This window comes from Nomascus leucogenys, chromosome 13 (genome assembly GCF_006542625.1).
Source record: "Nomascus leucogenys isolate Asia chromosome 13, Asia_NLE_v1, whole genome shotgun sequence".
NCBI lineage: Eukaryota > Metazoa > Chordata > Mammalia > Primates > Hylobatidae > Nomascus > Nomascus leucogenys.
In genome coordinates this window covers 14,383,114-14,401,738 of record NC_044393.1, presented here as the reverse complement: position 1 = coordinate 14,401,738, position 18,625 = coordinate 14,383,114, and the positions used below count along the sequence as shown (strand labels likewise).

Here is an 18,625-nt window from a genome sequence, read left to right as displayed (position 1 = left end):
GCCACCACACCTGGCTAATTTTTATTTGTATTTTTGTAGAAACAAGTTTTCCCCCAGGTTGCCTAGGCTGGTCTCAAACTCCTGGGCTTAAGCGATCCTCCAGCCTCGGCCTCCCAAAATGCTGGGATTACAGACATGAGCCACCACACCTGGCCATAAGATTAAAATTTAAAAGTATTACAAATAGTAAAATTAAAATAAGGGTCACTTGAACACAAGCACTGTGACACCATGATGATGATGTGATAATCCAGACGACTACTAAATGTATATACAGCGTGGGTATGCTGGACAAAGGAGTGACTCACATCCCAGGCAAGACAAAGGGGGACAGAGCAGGATAGTGAAGATTTCATCATGCCACTCAGAATGGTGCACAATTTAAAATTTGTGAATTGTTTATTTCTGGAATTTTCCATTTAATATTTTCAGACCTCAGTGAAATCGCAGAAAGCGAAACTAGATAAGGGGGTGACTACTGTATTCACCATTATTCCTGGCAATTAAGGAATGTTAACTCCAACTGAACACCAGATGAATTGGCCCTCAATTAAACACATCTGTCCAGAAATATAGAATCACCCAAAACTGAAAATTTACTAAAGTGAAGCCATGCTCCTTAGAAGACTTAAAAAATAACGATACACTGTCTGCTTTGTTCATCACTGTACCCTTCAAGTCTAGCACACTGTAGGGGTGTTACACAGAGATTAATGAATTTAGCTATAAGAAAATAGCAAAATCAGGCAAATGCAAAGACGAGTTTGTAATTATTTCTCTTTTATCACAGGCACCAGAACATAAAAGTTTTCTAAGTACCCACCCCTGCCTTAATCACCATTTTTATCACTCACATTTAGATAAATACATTTGCAGTTCAGCTGATATCAGAAAAAAAAAAATATGTATCAAATGGCAAATTTTACTAAGTCAGAGCTGTGGGAGTCCAGCAGCTTTTACATGTTAGATTTTTCTATTTCCTCATTCGTCAGCATTTGACATCATTTTCTGATGTTATAAAGGATAATAGAAAAAAAAACCCTGTGCACACATCACGCCCCTCCTAGTCATCTAGGGACCATCTTGGCAGCCTGTTTCTCATCACCACCTGCCACCCCGTGCTTGTGTTGTGGACGAGGAAGGCATGGGGAAACAATATTCTGGTGAATAAAGCATTACTAATTTTCAAAGAATTAGAAGGCAAAAGCAAACAAACAAAAAAAAACACCCACAATACCAAACTCGAAGTCATGCCTCAGGGTCTTTATTGTAACTACTTAATACTAAACACCAAAACATAAATGATGCTGGTTAATGGAGATTTGGGGCTAAGAAAATACCAAACAGGCTGGGCATGGTGGCTCATGCTTGTAATCCCAGCACTTTCGGAAGCCAAGACAGGTGGATCAGGTGTTCAAGGCCAGCCTGACCAAAATGGTGAAACCCCATCTTTACCAAAAATAAAAAAATTAGCTGGGCATGGTGGCATGCTCCTGTAACCCCAGCTACTCAGGAGGCGGAGACAGGAGAATCACTTGAACCTGGGAGGCAGAGGTTGCAGTGAGTTGAGATCATGCCATTGCACTACAGCCTGGGTGACAGTAAGATTCCGCCTCAAAAAAACAACAACAAAAAAAGAAAATACCAAACAAAATGTACTTTTCCCTATCTTCGAAATCATCATGTCTTTTCATTCCTGTATGGCAAAAAATAAATCCTGTGTCGCCTGCCGAATCTGAATCTAAATAAATAAATAAAGACAAAGAATAATAAATAAAGAAAACAGCTTCAAACTTAAACACGTTAGAGCAAGAGAAACAGACAAAAAAAAACCATGACTCCTGCTTTCTCAAAAATCACATCAGTAGCTTATAAAGACCTTCATGGGCAGAAAAAAGAATGGGCACACTGTAGGGAGCAAAAGGTAAGTGATAATATTTACAAAGTAGTGTATTTTAAAAGGACAAACAAAACAAAAAATTAGGTAAATTGGGCCTCATTAAAAACTTTTTTGTGCATCAAAGGACACTATCAAAAGTGAAAAGACAACCCACAGAATAGAAAATATTTGTAAATCATGTATCTGATAAAGGTTTAATATTATTCAGAATCTGTAAAGAACTCCTAACAGGCCGGGCATGGTGGCTCATGCCTGTAATCCCAGCACTCTGGGAGGCTGAGGTGGGAGGATGGCTTCGGTCCACGAGTTTGAGACTGGCCTGGGCAACATAGGGCAATCCCATCTCTACACATAATTTAAAAATCAGCCGGGCTTGCTGGCACGCACTGCCGTGGTCTCAGCTGCTTGGGAGGCTGAGGTGAGAGAACTACTTGAGCCTGGGAGGTTGAGGCTGCAGTGAGCCGTGATAGTGCCACTGCACTCCAGCATGGGCAACAGAGCGAGAGTCCATCTCAAAAAAACAAAAAACAAAACAAACAAACAAAAAAACCCTAAAAAATAGTGATTACTGGCCAGGCGCGGTGGCTCACGCCGGTAATCTCAGCACTTTGGGAGGCCGAGGCCGGCGGATCACGAGGTCAGGAGATTGAGACCATCCTAGCTAACACGATGAAACCCCGTCTCTACTAAAAATACAAAAAAATTAGCTGGGCATGGTGGTGGGTGCCTGTAGTCCCAGCTACTCGACAGGCTGAGGCAGGAGAAGGGCGGGAACCCAGAAGGCGGGACTTGCAGTGAGTAGAGATCGCGCCACTGCACTCCAGCCTGGGCGGGACTCCGTCTCAAAAAAAAAAAAAAAAAAAAAAAAGTGATTGCTGCATAACATTATGAATGTAATTTATGCCACTAAACTGTACACTTAATTACTTAAATTACCAAAATAGATACATGGCAAACTTCATATTTTACCACCAAAAGAAGAAAAAAGTACAAAGTAGATTTGGAAAAAATTAATTCAGTCACTTCAAAACCAGGATTAATTAATTCCTTTCCCCAACGTAAATGCAGTCCAACAACCAAGAGGCTGATCTGCTCAGACAATAGTTTCTTCTTTCATTTCATTAAACATTTAAGTACATACAACGTGCTGGGCACCATGCTAGGCACAAGAAAATTACAATCCAGAAAACTTCCCTCTCATGACTATATAGATTATGAGGATATGGGTCAAATGAGCTTTTCTAAAAACGTTAAAGGATTAAATGCTTTTATTGAAAACACACAGATTCAGCCGGGCACGGTGGCTCACACCTGTAATCCCAGCACTTTGGGAGGCCAAGGCAGGTGGATCACCTGAGGTCAGGAGTTCGAGACAAGCCTGGCCAACATGGCAAAGCCCCATCTCTACTAAAAAATAAATAAATAAATAAATAAATAAATAAATAAATAAATAAATAAATAAAATAGCCAGGTGTCGTGGTGCTTGCCTGTAACCCCAGCTACTCAGGAGGCTGAGGCAGGAGTATCACATGAACCCAGGAAGCAGGGGTTGCAGCGAGCCCTGATCGTGTCCAGCCTGGGTGACTGAGACTCTATCTCAGGAAAAAAAAAATACAGATTCAAAATAACTATACCATGAATCCTAAAGCCAGTCTACTGTCATTTTTGGTCTATCTGGTTTGACTTCCTTAGGTTGGCAATTCTGTCATTTTTCTGAACAGGAATAAAGCAGTTTTTTCCTTTTTCAATTACATAAGCAAGACACAACACAGTATTTAGGAAAACACTATTTTATGACCTTCACCAGCCAAGTCTACCAATGAGCAAATACATGTATCCTGATCAGGAATACAATTTAGGCTTGGTTCCTGAAAGCAGAACTTAAAATGGGATAATAAGCGGCTCTGTGAGGAAAAAATAACTCTGTCTCTCCATCTTTCCAAGCTTATGATTGTTCAGCACAGTAGAATTAAGAAGGTTTAAACGTTGATTATCCATACTTTTAGGACTACTTGGGAGGGGGTGGAAAAAGTTACCTCTTTACTGATATTTAAATATCCTACAACTTTTTAATAAAAATAATATACAGTTGTGCTCACTAGCATACCCTGGACCCACTGACATGTAAAAACACAACATTGCTGTCTTACAACCTACTCCTTCCGGTACCCGATACTCCACAATATTTTTCATCTTCATAATTAGGCCACTAACCGCCTAAGAGAACTGTTCATAATTGATGACAGTAACGAAGGTGCCTCAGAAACAATGACCAGGTTTGCTTCTAATTGCTGCAAAGTACCTGGGTAGCTCCGTCACCTGCAAAGGCAGAGGAACAATACCCAGGGTCTAATAATTGCTTACTCAAACTAACAAAAGGAGAGGAAAAAAAAGGAGGAATTGGAGAAGGGGCAGCATTCTAAATTATTTAATGTGATTCCCATGCTTGGGAAAACACTGAATTCATGCAACCAGGAATGCTCCTCAGTATAAAAGGCACCATATAAAAAGAATTACTGGATCCAAATGCAATATTCATTTTCATTTAACATCCAACTACCTAGAGGATTGAGGTAATGAGTCTGGGGCTCTGTTTCACACTTAAAAGCTGAAGTGTGAAGCCAGAGGAAAGGACTGGCTTAGCAGATCAAAATGTAAAAGGATTAGCCCACAGGACAAAAAATGGTCCAAAAAAAGGAAAAAATGGTCTTAATATCCCAAAGATATTTCCAAAAATTCTTTCTGATTTTCTTTCCTTTGACCAAGACAGCACAATTGTCCCCCTCTTCCTTAGTGACAATGATCTCAAAGATAGATTTCCGTGTAGAGACACCACCAAGTCTGGAGTTCCCAGGCTAATGTCCGAAAGCAATGGCACTGCACAGTGGGGAGCTTGCCATTCACCCCAAAGACTGAAACTATAAAGTCTGAAGATTACACACAAGCATGTCACCATTCTCAGCGCAGCAGTCTGGGGAGGAGATGAAGTCAACGGGAAATCAGAATTTTAAAAGACAGTGTCTTTACTTGACAAAATTATTCCTTCTTTACTTCAAAGGTTCAATTCACACATGCTCAGAATCATGAAACTTCAGATCCGAAAGGGACCCCAGAATCTGCACAATAGTCCAGTCTCCTCAGTTCACAGAAAACAGGAAAAAAAATTCATACCTAGTTATTGGTAAAGTCAGACAGGAGCCCAAACCTAATCTCAGTTTAATATGAGCATGAGACCAAGAGGGCACCTCCTATGGTTATAAATAAGAATCATATGGCCGGGCGCAGTGGCTCACACCTGTAATCCCAGCACTTTGGAAGGCCAAGGCGGATGGATCACCTGAGGTCTGGAGTTAGAGACCAGCCTGGCTAACATGGTGAAACCCCATCGCTACTAAAAATACAAAAAAAAAAAAAATTAGCTGGGCATGGTTGCAGATGCCTGTAATCCCAGCTACTCGGGAGGCTGAAGCAGATTGAGAATCGCTTGAACCCAGGAGGCGGAGGTTGCAGTGAGCCAAGATGGCACCATTGCACTCCAGTCTGGGCAACAAGAGAAAGCGAAACTCTGTCTCAAAAAAAAAAAAAAAAAAAATCATAAACATAAGGACCTTTGTGTCAAGCTCTGTGCTAAGCCCTTTCACGTGCATATTCTACTTAATTCTGACAAGTAGCCTGAGAAAGGTAGCATCCTCTATCTGAAAACAAAATGAATCTGCCCACTCCAAGCTGATCTGATCCCAGATCTCTTTTCAACCATATTGTATGTGCTTCAGGAATATCTTAATAATTCTCAACTTTGGGCAAGTTAATGACTCGACTTATATGATCATCTATAAAATGAGAGATGTAGTCAAAAGTTTAGAATTCAAAGATCTCCCATAACTCGGGCCGGGCACAGTGGCTCACGCTTGTAATCCCAGCACTTTGGGAGGCCGAGGCGGGCGGATCACGAGGTCAGGAGATTGAGACCACGGTGAAACCCCGTCTCTACTAAAAGTACAAAAAAATTAGCCGGGCGTGGTGGCGGGTGCCTGTAGTCCCAGCTACTCGGAGAGGCTGAGGCAGGAGAATGGTGTGAACCCGGGAGGCAGAGCTTGCAGCGAGCCGAGATCGCGCCACTGCACTCCAGCCTGGGTGAGAGAGCGAGACTCCGTCTCAAAAAATAAATAAATAAATAAATAAATAAATAAATAAATAAATAAAAAAGAATTCAAAGATCTCCCATAACTGATAACATGACACTCAAATCTGGGTACCTGGGTAGCTCCAGGATTTTAAGTGGATCTTAAAATCCCATTAATTTTTCCTCACAATTTTCTACAAAACATAGCTCATGTGCAAAGGCAAGGCATACCTTTATTGGCTACTAGAAAGTGAAGTTCTTCACAACTGCCCTTTTCCCCACAGTGCACACAGGCCTGCCTCTTCTCTTCAGCCCACACCCAACCTCCCCTTTTCTCTATTTCTTTGACAGGCCTCAGCAGCATTACATTGCTCACTTCTTACGTGCTAAGGTTTTTCTTTGCCTTATGTGATTAGATGTGCCCAACATACTTCCAAGATCTAAAAAGCAGCAAAATTTAGGGAAGCAAGAAGTCAGTTGTATTCTGGCCTTCTGCTGCTTTGGAATTTCTACTCTCTCAAAGAGCTCTAAAGAGGCATGGCAACACAGAGCCCCTCCTTCCTGGTGATTATTATACAAGGCTCCCACTGGCCTATTCAGCTGGGGCAGGGGGAGTCGATGCTGGAATAGAATCATCTGCTGGCTAGGTATCCTGGAACAGTAATTAATACTGTTTGAATGGCTGAGACTATACAAAACCAACCACTTTCTTTCTACTAAAGAAAATTTCAACTCCAAACCCAAGACCTGGCTTCCAATATAGCAAAAACTCCACAAAGAGAACATAAAACATCACCAAAGTCCTGGTCAAAAGTGGTGCTGTTTACTTTTGTAACATCAACCTGTTCTCCAAATATGGCTTCCTCCTAAGAAGAAGAGACAATATACTCAAATATGTGCGCAAGAGTGCATAAGGATTTGGAGCAAAAAAAAGGTGTCCTTCACAGGATAAGGTTCTTAAATTCTCTAAAGTGAAGTAACCCACATTTCCCCATATGTATTTCATTCTAGAAAGCTCAGAAACCGTGTGCTGAGGGATTCAGAGGGCTTTTTCATGTCAAGAAAAAAAAAGGCTATTTTCAGACTACACTTGAATGGGGAAAATCTGAAGTTTTCATGTGGTTATTAGGAAAAGTTGTATTTGATTAGAGAAGACATGTATCTTCTCTAAAATCATTGTTTGGTTGGAGACAGGGTCTCACTCTGGGTGCCCAGACTGAGTGCAGTGGTTCAATCATGGCTTATTGCAGCCTCGACCTCCCAGGATCAGGTGATCTTCTGACCTCAGCCTCCCGAGTAGCTGGGATTACAGGCATGCACCACATCCAACGAATTTTTTCTATTTTTAGTAAAGACGGGGTTTCACTATGTTGCCCAGGATCGTCTTGAACTCCTGGACACAAGGAATCTGCCCATCTTGGCTTCCCAGAGTGCTGGGATTACAGGCATGAGCCACCTTGCCCAGCCTTTTTTTTTTTTTGTCTAAAATCTTAGGAATGGCCCGGCACGGTGGCTCACACCTCTAATCCCAGCACTTTGGGAGGCTGAGGTGGGCCTATCATCTGAGGTCAGGAGTTCGAGACCAGCCTGCCTGGCCAACATGGTAAAACCCCGTCTCTACTAAAGATACAAAAAAAAAAATAGCTGGGCATGGTGGCGGGCGCCTGTAATCCCAGCTACTTGGGAAGCTGAGGCAGGAGAATCACTTGAACCCAGGAGGCGGAGGCTGCAGTCAGCCAAGATCATGCCACTGCACTCCAGCCTGGGTGACAGAGCAAGACTTCATCTCAAAAAATGGTAAGATAAAAATAAATTAAAATCTTAGGACCAGTGTTTATGTAGAATGTAAATGAATTATCAACTTTCTATATATGAAAGCATCTCACTAGCTTTATTGAGGCATGATTTCTTAAAAATTCTCTAAAAGATTGACTAAGATGCAGTTATAGTTTTTCAAATGGCTTTGGGATTTTTTAAAAGTATCGGATCATTGAAATCAAGTCACTTGCTCAAGGTCATTCGGTCAAATCAGGTAAGATTAGAATTACTGGCTCCTGCCTTCCAAAAGCCAGCCATAAATCAAACTTCTCTTGGAACTAAGCAGGCCAAAAATGTCAAAATCATTCCCCATCTCTTTTCTTCAGTAATCAAGGAAAGAGAAAAATTAGTTTAAATGTAGAACAGAATTTCAATTAATAAAATGTCATCGGCCAGGCGTGATGGCTCCCATCTGTAATCCCAGCACTATGGGAGGCTGAGGTGGGCAGACCACGAGGTCAGGAGTTCGAGACTAACCTGACCAACATGGTGAAACCCCATCAAAAATTAGCCAGGTGTGGTGGCGGGTGCCTGTAATCCCAGCAACTCAGGAGGCTGAGGTGGGAGAACTGCTTGAACCCAGGAGGCGGAGGTTGCAGTGAGCTGAGATTGCGCTACTGCGCTCTAGCCTGGGCAACAAACAGAGCAAGACTCCATCTCAAAAAAAAAAAAGTCATCAATGCATAAACAATTACTCCTAACCGTGCAGAGGCACCTCTCTTGAAACTGGTAACTGTTTCAACAATTTGCTAAGGTCAGTAACCTCTACACAACCTTGCCATATGATGGTACCATAAACTTATTAAGATTTTAAATCAGCACTTCGTATGTATATTTACAAATAGCTCGCTTCTGTTATCTTTTAAAAGACCTGATCAGACTGGAGTACAGAAGTACTCTGAGCTCTCGGATTTTTTTTTTAATTAACAGGTCATAAATAAGTTCAAAAGTTTTCTGCAGAACCCTGAAGGGAACAGGAATATTTCAACATTGCAAATAAAACAAGTGATTAAATAAATGAGAATCATAAAGGCCAGGGGGTAGAGGGTTGAAGAGAAGGGACATCACATTTTTATGCAACATTATTACCTTGCTCCTTATCAAATCCACCACTTTCTCTCTTTCACTTTCTTTCTGTCCCAACCTTCTCCTTTTAAATTGCTGATATAAAACACTACTTCCCAAATTAACAATACAGACACAACTCCCGGCCAGGCACAGTTGCTCACGCCTGTAATCCTAGCACTTTGGGAGACTGAGGTGGGTGGATCACCTGAGGTCAGGAGCTCCAGACGAACCTGGCCAACATGGTAAAACCCCATCTCTACTAAAAATACAAAAATCAGCCAGTGGTGCCAAGCGCCTATAATCCCAGCTACTCGGGAGGCTGAAGCAGGAGAATCACTTGAACCTGGGAGGCAGAGGTCGCAGTGAGCCGAGAGCTCACACCATTTCACTCCAGCCTGGGCAAAAGAGCGAAACTCCGTCTCAAAAAAAAAAAAACAAATCCCAATGAAGCCATATTTTTAAAACATTAAATGGATCAAATGGTATTATTATAGTAGCTGAGGGCATTTTATATTTTTTGCAAACACCCTATTAATAGTCTTATTTAGTAATTTTCCTCATATCCAATTTTCTATGTGAGATGGTACCCCATTTCACGGATGACTCAAGTCCAAGAAAAGTTTCCTTTGCTCTTAGAATACGGGTCACCCACATTAAGTGGCATTAGCGCTCAAAAATAGTAAGTTAATGGTCAGGCTGAAATTTTGGCTGGGTTACAGCATACATGGACAATTCAAAACATTTATAGCTACATGATTTTTCTTATTTCAAATTCAAGTCTACTATTTCTGAATATAATTGTAATATACTCTTGGAGTGATGATATCTCTAGCCCTTGAGCACAACGTAGCCACAAGGTACACAAAGCAAATCAAAAGCAAGCACTGGAAAAAGTTAAACCTAGAAGGAAATACAAGTCTAACACTTTCCACTGTGCCAGAAAACAGAATTGTCATTGGGAAATTTATTAAAGTGAACTACATGAAACTGCTGATATACAACTGTTTTTGACCTGCAAAAACAGAAATTTCGTATGGCTCAACCTAATGTTATTTTGTTATTTTCTTTTTTTTTTTTTTGAGACGGAGTCTCACTCTATCGCCCAGGCTGGAGTGCAATGGCACAATCTTGGCTCACAGCAACCTCTGCCTCCTGGGTTCAAGCAATTCTCCTGCCTCAGCCTCCTGAGTAGCTGGGATTACAGGCACCTGCCACAACGTCTGGCTAATTTTTGTATTTTTAGTAGTGACAGGTTTCACCATCTTGGACAGGCTGGACTTGAACTCCTGACCTCATGATCCACCCGCCTCAGCCTCCCAAAGTGCTGGGATTACAGGTGTGAGCCACCGTGCCCGGCCAACCTAATATTATTTTCTAAGCTCATTTTAGTAACCGTTAAGGTCTTCATATCCCAAGGAACACAAAACAACCTTTTATTTCTCCAGATTGCCTTAACCTCAAAAAAATTTGCCACCCCACTGTCCAAGGCCAGACATTTGAAAACTTTAAGTTCAACAGAGCCTGTGCATCATAGTGAGATCCTGTCTCTACAAAAAACTGTTTTAAAAGTTAGCCAGGCAGGGTGGCATGTACCTGTAGTCCCAGCTACTCAAGAGGCTGAGGGAGGAGGATCCCTTGTGCCCAGGAGATCAAGGCTGCAGTAAGCTATGAGCATCACTGCACTACAGCCTGGGCAACAGGCAATCATTAGTAGGAAGGGCAACAGGCAATCATTAGTAGGAAGGGCAACCAGCTAAATGTAACTACTCCACATCCTTTTTTTATTGTTCCCCTTTCTCACGAACAAAATTTCCATCCTAAGTAGAATTCCCCTTCAGAAGGCTTATATTCAAGGAGATACAGTACTAATGAAAATGTAAGTGCTCTGCCTCTTTTTCAGCTATCAGTGATATAGGATTCTAGGCAAGGCAGTAGCACATCGCTTTACACAGGGGTTCCACTGACCTAAAAATCTACTGTTGAGGAATCTTAATTAAATTGATAAGTTCCATTTCTGTTGAAGAATCTGGCTTCTAACCTTTCTATCAAAAGGGTGATTACCATCCCAGTGGGACATAGTTTTCCATTTAGATATAGGTGATTTATCGACTCAGACCAGAAGTACCTGTCATTTTCACAAAAGGAGAAAAAAAGGGTTATGGCTCTAAGACTACCTCTAGGTCCAAATCCCATCTTTTCACACCCATTTTTATTAGAGTCTAATAGCCAACATGCTAATGAACTCTTTCCTCAGTTAATTCCACTAATTAGTTATCTCTTCTTGTTCTGCCAGAATCCCAACCCTTTTACAATCTACTCATCAAATCCATCAGGCCACATATTATACCTTCCTAGAGGGACACTTTTCCCGATGACACTTTGTAAACAAGGCAATCTGATGCTGCCTGTTCTATCTTCCCACATCTAGTTGATAGTTCAAAACATCAACATTAACCACAAGTAAAATATGCTTAAAAAATAATCAGGAGATGATCTCCTGCTCTATCTGGAAATTTCTCTATTCAGCTAGTTCTGTGTTGGCAGGTCAACAGAGAATGGCACTAGTTACTGCTACAAACCTAAAATGTAGGGAAATCCTACATTTCCCTACAGCTAAACCATCAACCCTTTCCTAAAATCCATATAATCCAAAATTTTTCTAGCAGAATTTACTCTTCCTGTCCCTGCCCCAGCAGCATCTTCTGATAATTTTTCACCATAAACTGAGGTTTCCTCATAGTAATGCCAAGTCAGGCAAACACATTCCTTAAGCCTTCCACCTAACTCCCTTCTTCCTGGAAGTTACATGTAATAGCTGCCTTTATTTACTTATTTTTAAAACTCTTCAAGCATCAGGTACAGTGGTAAGTGCTTTTAAAGAACATGTATCTACTTCCATCCTTGACACCGTATGAGATTGGGATTCACATTCCCATTTTACAGAGGAGAAAAGCTAAGGCTTAGTAACCTGCCCAAGGTCACACAGGGCAGAGATTGGAATCCAAGTCCTCCGCTCTTAACCCTCATGCTGTCTTTCCTTCTGATCTCTTCCTGTCCTAAGTGGTGCCCTGTGGTCTTATAAAAGACTATGCTTGGGGCAGGCGGGGGAGGGGTGGGAGGGTCAGTTTCTCCAGAGACTGCCTTTCCTTTAAAGGATAAGACTTTGAAAAGAAGGAGTACCCATTACATCTTTCCTCCATGCTCCCCTTCTCACCTGGTACCATTTCCCAAAGGCCCCAGTCATATCCCCTTTTCTAGGGCCAATTTAAACTTCTCCTTTATCCCCAGAGCAGGCACTATCCAATACGGAAGAACCACCACCTACCCTCAAGGCTAGGAGAGGGCAGAAGTGGAAGAAAGAACACAGACAGCACCCCTTCCCCAGGTCTTCAATTGAGAAAGAAGCTGTAGCTGAAAGTCTGGGGGGCTGGGGACAAAGGTGACAAGGATGTGCCCTTGTGGGTACGCGAGGTGGGGGGGAGAGGAGATGGGGAAGAGGCATGGGACGCTCAGGGGGTTAGCGGGAGATTGAATGGGGGTGGACCTCTGTAAGGGGAAGGGGGGTGCCACTGGCAGGCAGAGAGATCAGGCCACTGAAGAGGTGAACGTGAGTTAGGGAAGAGGACCTGGAGGTGGATGTAATGGGGGAAGTGGAGGAAGAAAGGGGAGGGAGGGGGCTCACGAGAGCAGGAAACGATGGAGTCACGGGGAGTGGGGGAGGATGGATGGGAGCCAGAAGGTGGGGCGGCCTGAGACCCGGGCACATGGGCTCGGCGAAGAGCTGGCGCGCCGCGGGGGAATGGGGTGCGGTGAATGCCGGGAATGGGGGTTCCAGGAGACCCCGGGGAAGGGAAGGGGAAGCGGGAGTTCTCGAGCAGAGGAGCGGGAAGTGGGAGTTCCAGCGAGGCAAGAGCGGGAAGGGGGTCCCGGAGCAAGGGGCGGGCGTGAAGGCACGGTCGGGTTCGCGAGGGCGGCGTTAGGAGGGGCGGGATGGGCCGGAGGCTGGCGCGGGAGAGGGATCCCGGGAGCCCGTTGGGGTGCGGAAGGCAGGAATGTCCTGGCGTCCCCGAGAGCCGGGCCAGGACTCCGGAGTCTTCGGAGGACCAGGCTCGAGGCCGCCTCCCGGCCGGGGCCCCCCAGGGAGGGGCGGGGATTCCCCGGGTCCCTCAAGGCCAGAGCGGCAGCCGCCGCGGTCCCAAGCCCCCTTCCTACCTATGCCGGGCGCCACATAGACGAAGTAGAGCAGCGAGGACGAGAGAGAAAAGAAGAAGAGCGCGGCGAGCAGCGAGCGGCGCGGCAGCCGCAGCAGCCCCCGGCGGGCGCGCATGCTGCAGCCGGGCGGCCGCTCGAGAGCCAGGCCGGGCCTGCTCCCGCAGCTCCCCGTCCGCCGCCTCCTGGGCCGCCGCCGCCACCGCCTGGGCCTCGGCCACCGCCTCCCGGGCCTCGCGGGCCGCCACTCGCCGCCGCCGCCGCCTCGCCGCTCCCAGCCGCCGGCCGTCGCGGGCCGGGACACATGAAGCGGGCGGGGGCCAGAGCGGCCCCGAGCGGGCGCAGCGGCGGGGGCGGAGGCGGGGCGCACGCGCGGGAGGCGGGGCCAACGCCGCCGGGCACCGTCGCAAAAGACCCGCGTGCTTGCGCTCGCCGCCGACCCTCGTCCGGCGTCCACGGCAGCCCGCATGGAATATCGCCAAATGGCGACAGACCCTCTCCCAGTGCGGCCACCGCCCAGGCTTTCGGGGAACGTCTCTCAAGTGCTCCGCGCTCGCTCGCCCCCATCTCGGGGGCCAAGGGGCCATCTACAAAGTCTGACTCATCTCGTTGCCCACTGCAGCAGAAGATTGGGGACTGCAAGGCTTGGGGGTTCGGCCTGGTATACACCCTCATTCATTCATTCATTCATTCATTCATTCAATTCACCATTTATTTATTGAATGCCAGATACAGTTGTTGGCGCTGGGCATGCTACAGAGAAAAACACGATAAAAATCTGTGTCTACTTGAAACTTACATTATGTGAGAGGTAAAAGAAACAAATCAGCTAGTAATATCAGGTACTGGTAACACATATGAATACGATAAAACAGGAGGATGTATTGCAGGCAGGCTGGAGTAGTCAAGGAAGGCCTCACTGAGCAGTGACACGAGCAGAGATATAAAAGGGTGAGAAAGCGCCAGCTTTTTAGAATAAGCTGGGGAAAAAGCAATCATACCAGGGGGAACAGCAGGTGTAAAGGCCCTGAGGTAGGAAAAGGGCTGATCTGCCCCCGAGTTGAATCTAAGGCCAAAATGGATAAAATCCAGTGAAGTAGGGGGGGAAATAGGGATGAGCTTGGAGCTGTAGTCAGGGTCCACATCCTACTGTATCAGAAATAGCATAATGATAACAATTGTCAATGTCTCTAGACTTCTGCTGAGAAACATGGACTTTACTCATGCCATGAAATTCCCCCACCAGTCTTGAGATGTGTGCTGTTGTTATTACTATCGTACAAGTGAGGAAACTGAGGTTTCTAGATGGAAAGGCAATTCACCCAAGCCTTGCAGTAAGGGCTCAAATCAAAACTGGCCTGTCTCCCATGTCAGGCCCTTGACCTCTAGGTTGTAACTGTTTCAACAGTCTGTGTGGCCTCTAATTCTTATCCTGCAGGCAAATCGGTATCCTATCCCCATCACCTGGGTATGGGACCATATCCAAAAAAATGTTTTCAGATCAGCATCAGCTCAAAGGACCTCAGAAGGCAATGAACAGTCCTAGAAATTTATGGCAAGAAGCAGTAGCTTCAAGGAGCTGGACTGGGGAGGCCAGTGTCCCCTGTGTAGACATATCTGAAACTAGGGTACTGTCTTGGAATGCCAGAAGCAGTGGGGAGAGGAGAGGACTTTGCAGGGATTCTGTGAGAATCAACAATAATCCTGATTTATATTCCTAAAGTGATTTCTACTTTTCACAGTGTTTCTTTGATCCTTTAAGTGGGGAGTCTAGAGCCACACTGCCCGGGTTCTCTGACTCTCAGCTTTTCCATTGTTAGCTGTGTGACCTCATGCAAGTTAAACTCTCTGTGCCTCGGTAAAATGGAGGAGGTTATTAGCAACCTCATCAGGTTGTTGCGAGGATTTAAGTAATACATGCAAAGTGCACGTAGTAAGTGCACTTAGCTATCACCTAATTCAATACCCCTGGGGAATGGTATGGTGGAAGAGAAGAGGCTTAAACAACAAAAAAGGAAAGCAGAGAATTTAGACTCAGATAGATGTGAGTTCAAATCTCGGCTTGGCCTCTCCTGGCTATGTGACTCTGGGAAAGTCACTTACCTCTCTGAGCTTCTCTATTCATCACCTGTGAACCAGACCCAGTGCTGCCCCCCCCACAGGGATGTGATGTGGATTAGATGAAATAGTGCAGGTAAGGCCCTGGACCAGAAATCCTAGACTAGCCGGAATCATCTAACTTGCAAATACTTTTTGTTGGCCCACACAATGGCCCCTCCCAACCCTCATATCTATGAAACATTTTCAAACATATAGAAAAGTTGAAAGAATAGTACAAGAAACATCTGTACACTCCCCACCTGGATTTGATCATTGTTATCACTTTTCCACATGTATGTATCTACATTCATATGTTGAAAATTTTTATTTTTTGCTAAATATTTAAAGGTAGGCAGGGCGATTACACCTGTAATCCCAGCACTTTGGGAGGCAAAGGCAGACAGATCGCTTGAGCTCAGGAGTTTGAGACCAGTCTGGCCAACATGGCAAAACCCCATTTCCACAAAAAATACAAAAGAATTAGCTGGGCATGATGACGTGTGCCTGTAGTCCCAGCTACTTGGGAGGCTGAGGTGGGAGGATCTCTTAAGCCCAGGAGGTGGAGGTTGCAGTGAGCCAAGATAGCGTCACTGCACTCCAGCCTGGGAGACAGAGCGAGACCCTGACTCAAAAAAACAACAAAAAAAGTAAGTTGCTGCCTTACTAGTACTTCATGCCTTAATACTTCAGTAGCAAATCCTAAGGAAAATTACATTATCCTTCAGAACCACAGTAATATTAAGCGAATTAACAATTATACCATAACATTCTGTAATATCCAGTCTGTTCTGGATAGAGAGAGAAAGAGAAACCTTCGTACATCTAAACTATGTACCAATGATCAGTCTCTACTTCTGACCTATCTGAAATAACATGGCATCAAAATAAATTGGTTATGTTTTAGGCTGGGTACAGTGGCTCACGCCCGTAATCCCACCACTTTGGGAGGCTGAGGCAGGCAGATCACTTGAGGTCAGGAGTTTGAGACCAGCCTGGCCAACAACATGAAACCCCATCTCTACTAAAAAATACAAAAATTAGCTGGGCGTGGTGGCACATGCCTGTAATCCCAGATACTGGGGAGGCTGAGGCAGGAGGATTGCTTGAACCTGGGACGCAGAGGCAGAGTTTGCAGTGAGCCGAAATCGTGCCATTGTACTCCAGCCTGGACAACAGAGTGAGACTCCACCTCAAAAAAAAAAAAAAAGCAAAATACAAAAATTAGCCAGGCATGGTGTCAGGCAGCCTGTAATCCCAGCTATTCGGGAGGCTGAGGCACAAGAATCGCTTGAACCCTGGAGGTGGAGTTTGCAATGAGCTGAGACTGTACCACTGCACTCCAGCCTGGGCGACAGAGCAAGACTCCGTCTCAAAAATAAATAAATAAATAAACTGGTTATGGTTTTTTTTGTTTGTTTGTTTCAGATGGAGTTTCACTCTTGTTGCCCAGGCTGCGGCACAGTGGCACATTCTCCGCAACCTTCACCTCCCAGGTTCAAGCGATTCTCCTGCCTCAGCCTCTCAAGTAGCTGGGATTACAGGCGTACGCCACCATGCCCGGCTAATTTTGCATTTTTAGTAGAGACAGGGTTTCACTATGTTGGTCAGGCTGGTCTCGAACTCCTGACCTCAGGTGATCCGCCTGCCTCGACCTCCGAAAGTGCTGGGATTACAGGCGTGAGCCACCGCCTCCGGCCGTTTATGTTTTTAAATGGAAGGAAAAGAAAGATGTCAGGGGGATCCAGGGATCCCTACCTCAAACTCCTTCCTCCACACTCCTTTTTCATCTCCAAGTTAGGTTCCCAACTCACTAAAGCATGCATTCATTATATGTTCACTTGACTATTCAGTTCCTCAGACAAACTCACTGTATTCTAAGCTCTGCTCAAATGTTACCGTCTCAAAAAGACCTTTCCTCTAAAATAGCTTTCCTCTCCCCATCCCAGCACTCCCTATCCATAGCCTTCCTCAGCTTGATTTTTCTCCATAGCACTTTTTATCCCCTGACATTCTACTATACATGTACAGGTTTACTTGTTCATTTTCGTCTCCCAGATCAGAACGTAAACTTCATGAGAGCAGGGATTTGGTTTCACTCTCTGCTGTATCCTTGCACCTAGCACAGTGCTCAGCAGCCAGTAGGCGCTGAATAATTGTTGAGGGATGTCAGGTGTGCAGTGACTGTGTGCTGGGTATGGCAGATGCAAAGATGACGAAGACATTCTTGCACCCTAGTGACATATGACAGACAGGAAAGTGACTGAGGGACACTGTCATAAGGGCAGGACTCAGCATGGCTGGCAGTAGGGAAAGGTGTACTGTGAGATTCTAGATTGTCTTTGAAGGGACATTGAGACAGGTTTGCTCAAGGGGAAGTGAGAAGAGGCCTGCCTGGTTGGAGCAGCTAGTCCTGCCAAGGAAAAGAGGTGAGGGGTGAGGCTGGAGGAGTGTGGCCTGACCCTGTGGCTCAGCATGGGCCCTGGAATCAGACGGATTTGGCCGCCAGTCTTCCTTCCTTCCTGCCCTCACTCTGTCATCTTGGCAAGTCACTTCACCTCTCAGAACCTCCATTTCCGCATCTGTAAAATGGAGATCAGACAGTTCCTTCTTTCTAGGATTGTGCACAGATTACAAATAGTATCTCTATAAAGGGCCTGATATGTAGGAAGTGCTCAATCCATGGGAGCCATCACTATTCTTAACTTTTTACTCTGAGCCATAGAGAGCCCTTGAAGGTTTTAGCGCAGGGGCGTGGCCTAAAGAAAGGGAGGTCCTTGGTGAAATCTCAGGAGAGCACAAGTTGGGCCTCTTGTGCTTGTCAACACCCAATTGCAGGCTGGCTGAAACCAAACACGTAAAGAAAACAATCCAGCAGGGCATGGTGGCTCACGCCTGTAATCCCAGCACTTTGGAAGGCCAAGATGGGCAGATCACCTGAGGTCAAGAGTTCGAGACCAGCCCGGCCAACATGGTGAAAACCCGTCTCTACCAAAAATACAAAAATTAGCCAGGTGTGGTGGCAGGCACCTGTAATCCCAGCTACTCGGGAGACTGAGACAGGAGAATAGCTTGAACCCAGGAGGCGGAGGTTGCAGTGAGCTGAGATCGTGCCACTGCACTCCAGCCTGGGCAATAAAGAGCGAAACTCCGTCTCGAGAAAAAAAAATAAAAATAAAAAAAAAAAAAGCCGGTGCATCCTTTCCCCTACTTTTCCTTCTATCAAATAACCATCAATGTTCTTCAGGGCAGCCGCCCACCAGCTAAGTTCCAGAATGAGGAGGAGATGCCCCCAACTCCATTTTACCAATAATGACACGTAGCATGAGCAATAAATAAAGCCTCTGAGATATAGGGGCTTTTTTTTTTTTTTTTTTTTTTGAAACAAGACTTGCTCTGTTGCCCAGGCT

General features: G+C 45.1%; 1 protein-coding gene across 1 annotated transcript in view; it reads right to left on the bottom strand.

The window, feature by feature from the left end:
• The window catches only part of B4GALT5 (beta-1,4-galactosyltransferase 5), an 81,419-nt gene extending 67,966 nt beyond the window's left edge, over nucleotides 1-13,453 (bottom strand). The window contains exon 1 of the mRNA XM_003252920.2: nucleotides 13,122-13,453. Within this exon, the coding sequence (XP_003252968.2) occupies nucleotides 13,122-13,236 (115 nt within the window). The 5' untranslated portion in view covers nucleotides 13,237-13,453. The remainder of the gene's footprint in view (nucleotides 1-13,121) is intronic.
• Nucleotides 13,454-18,625: the final 5,172 nt, after the last annotated feature.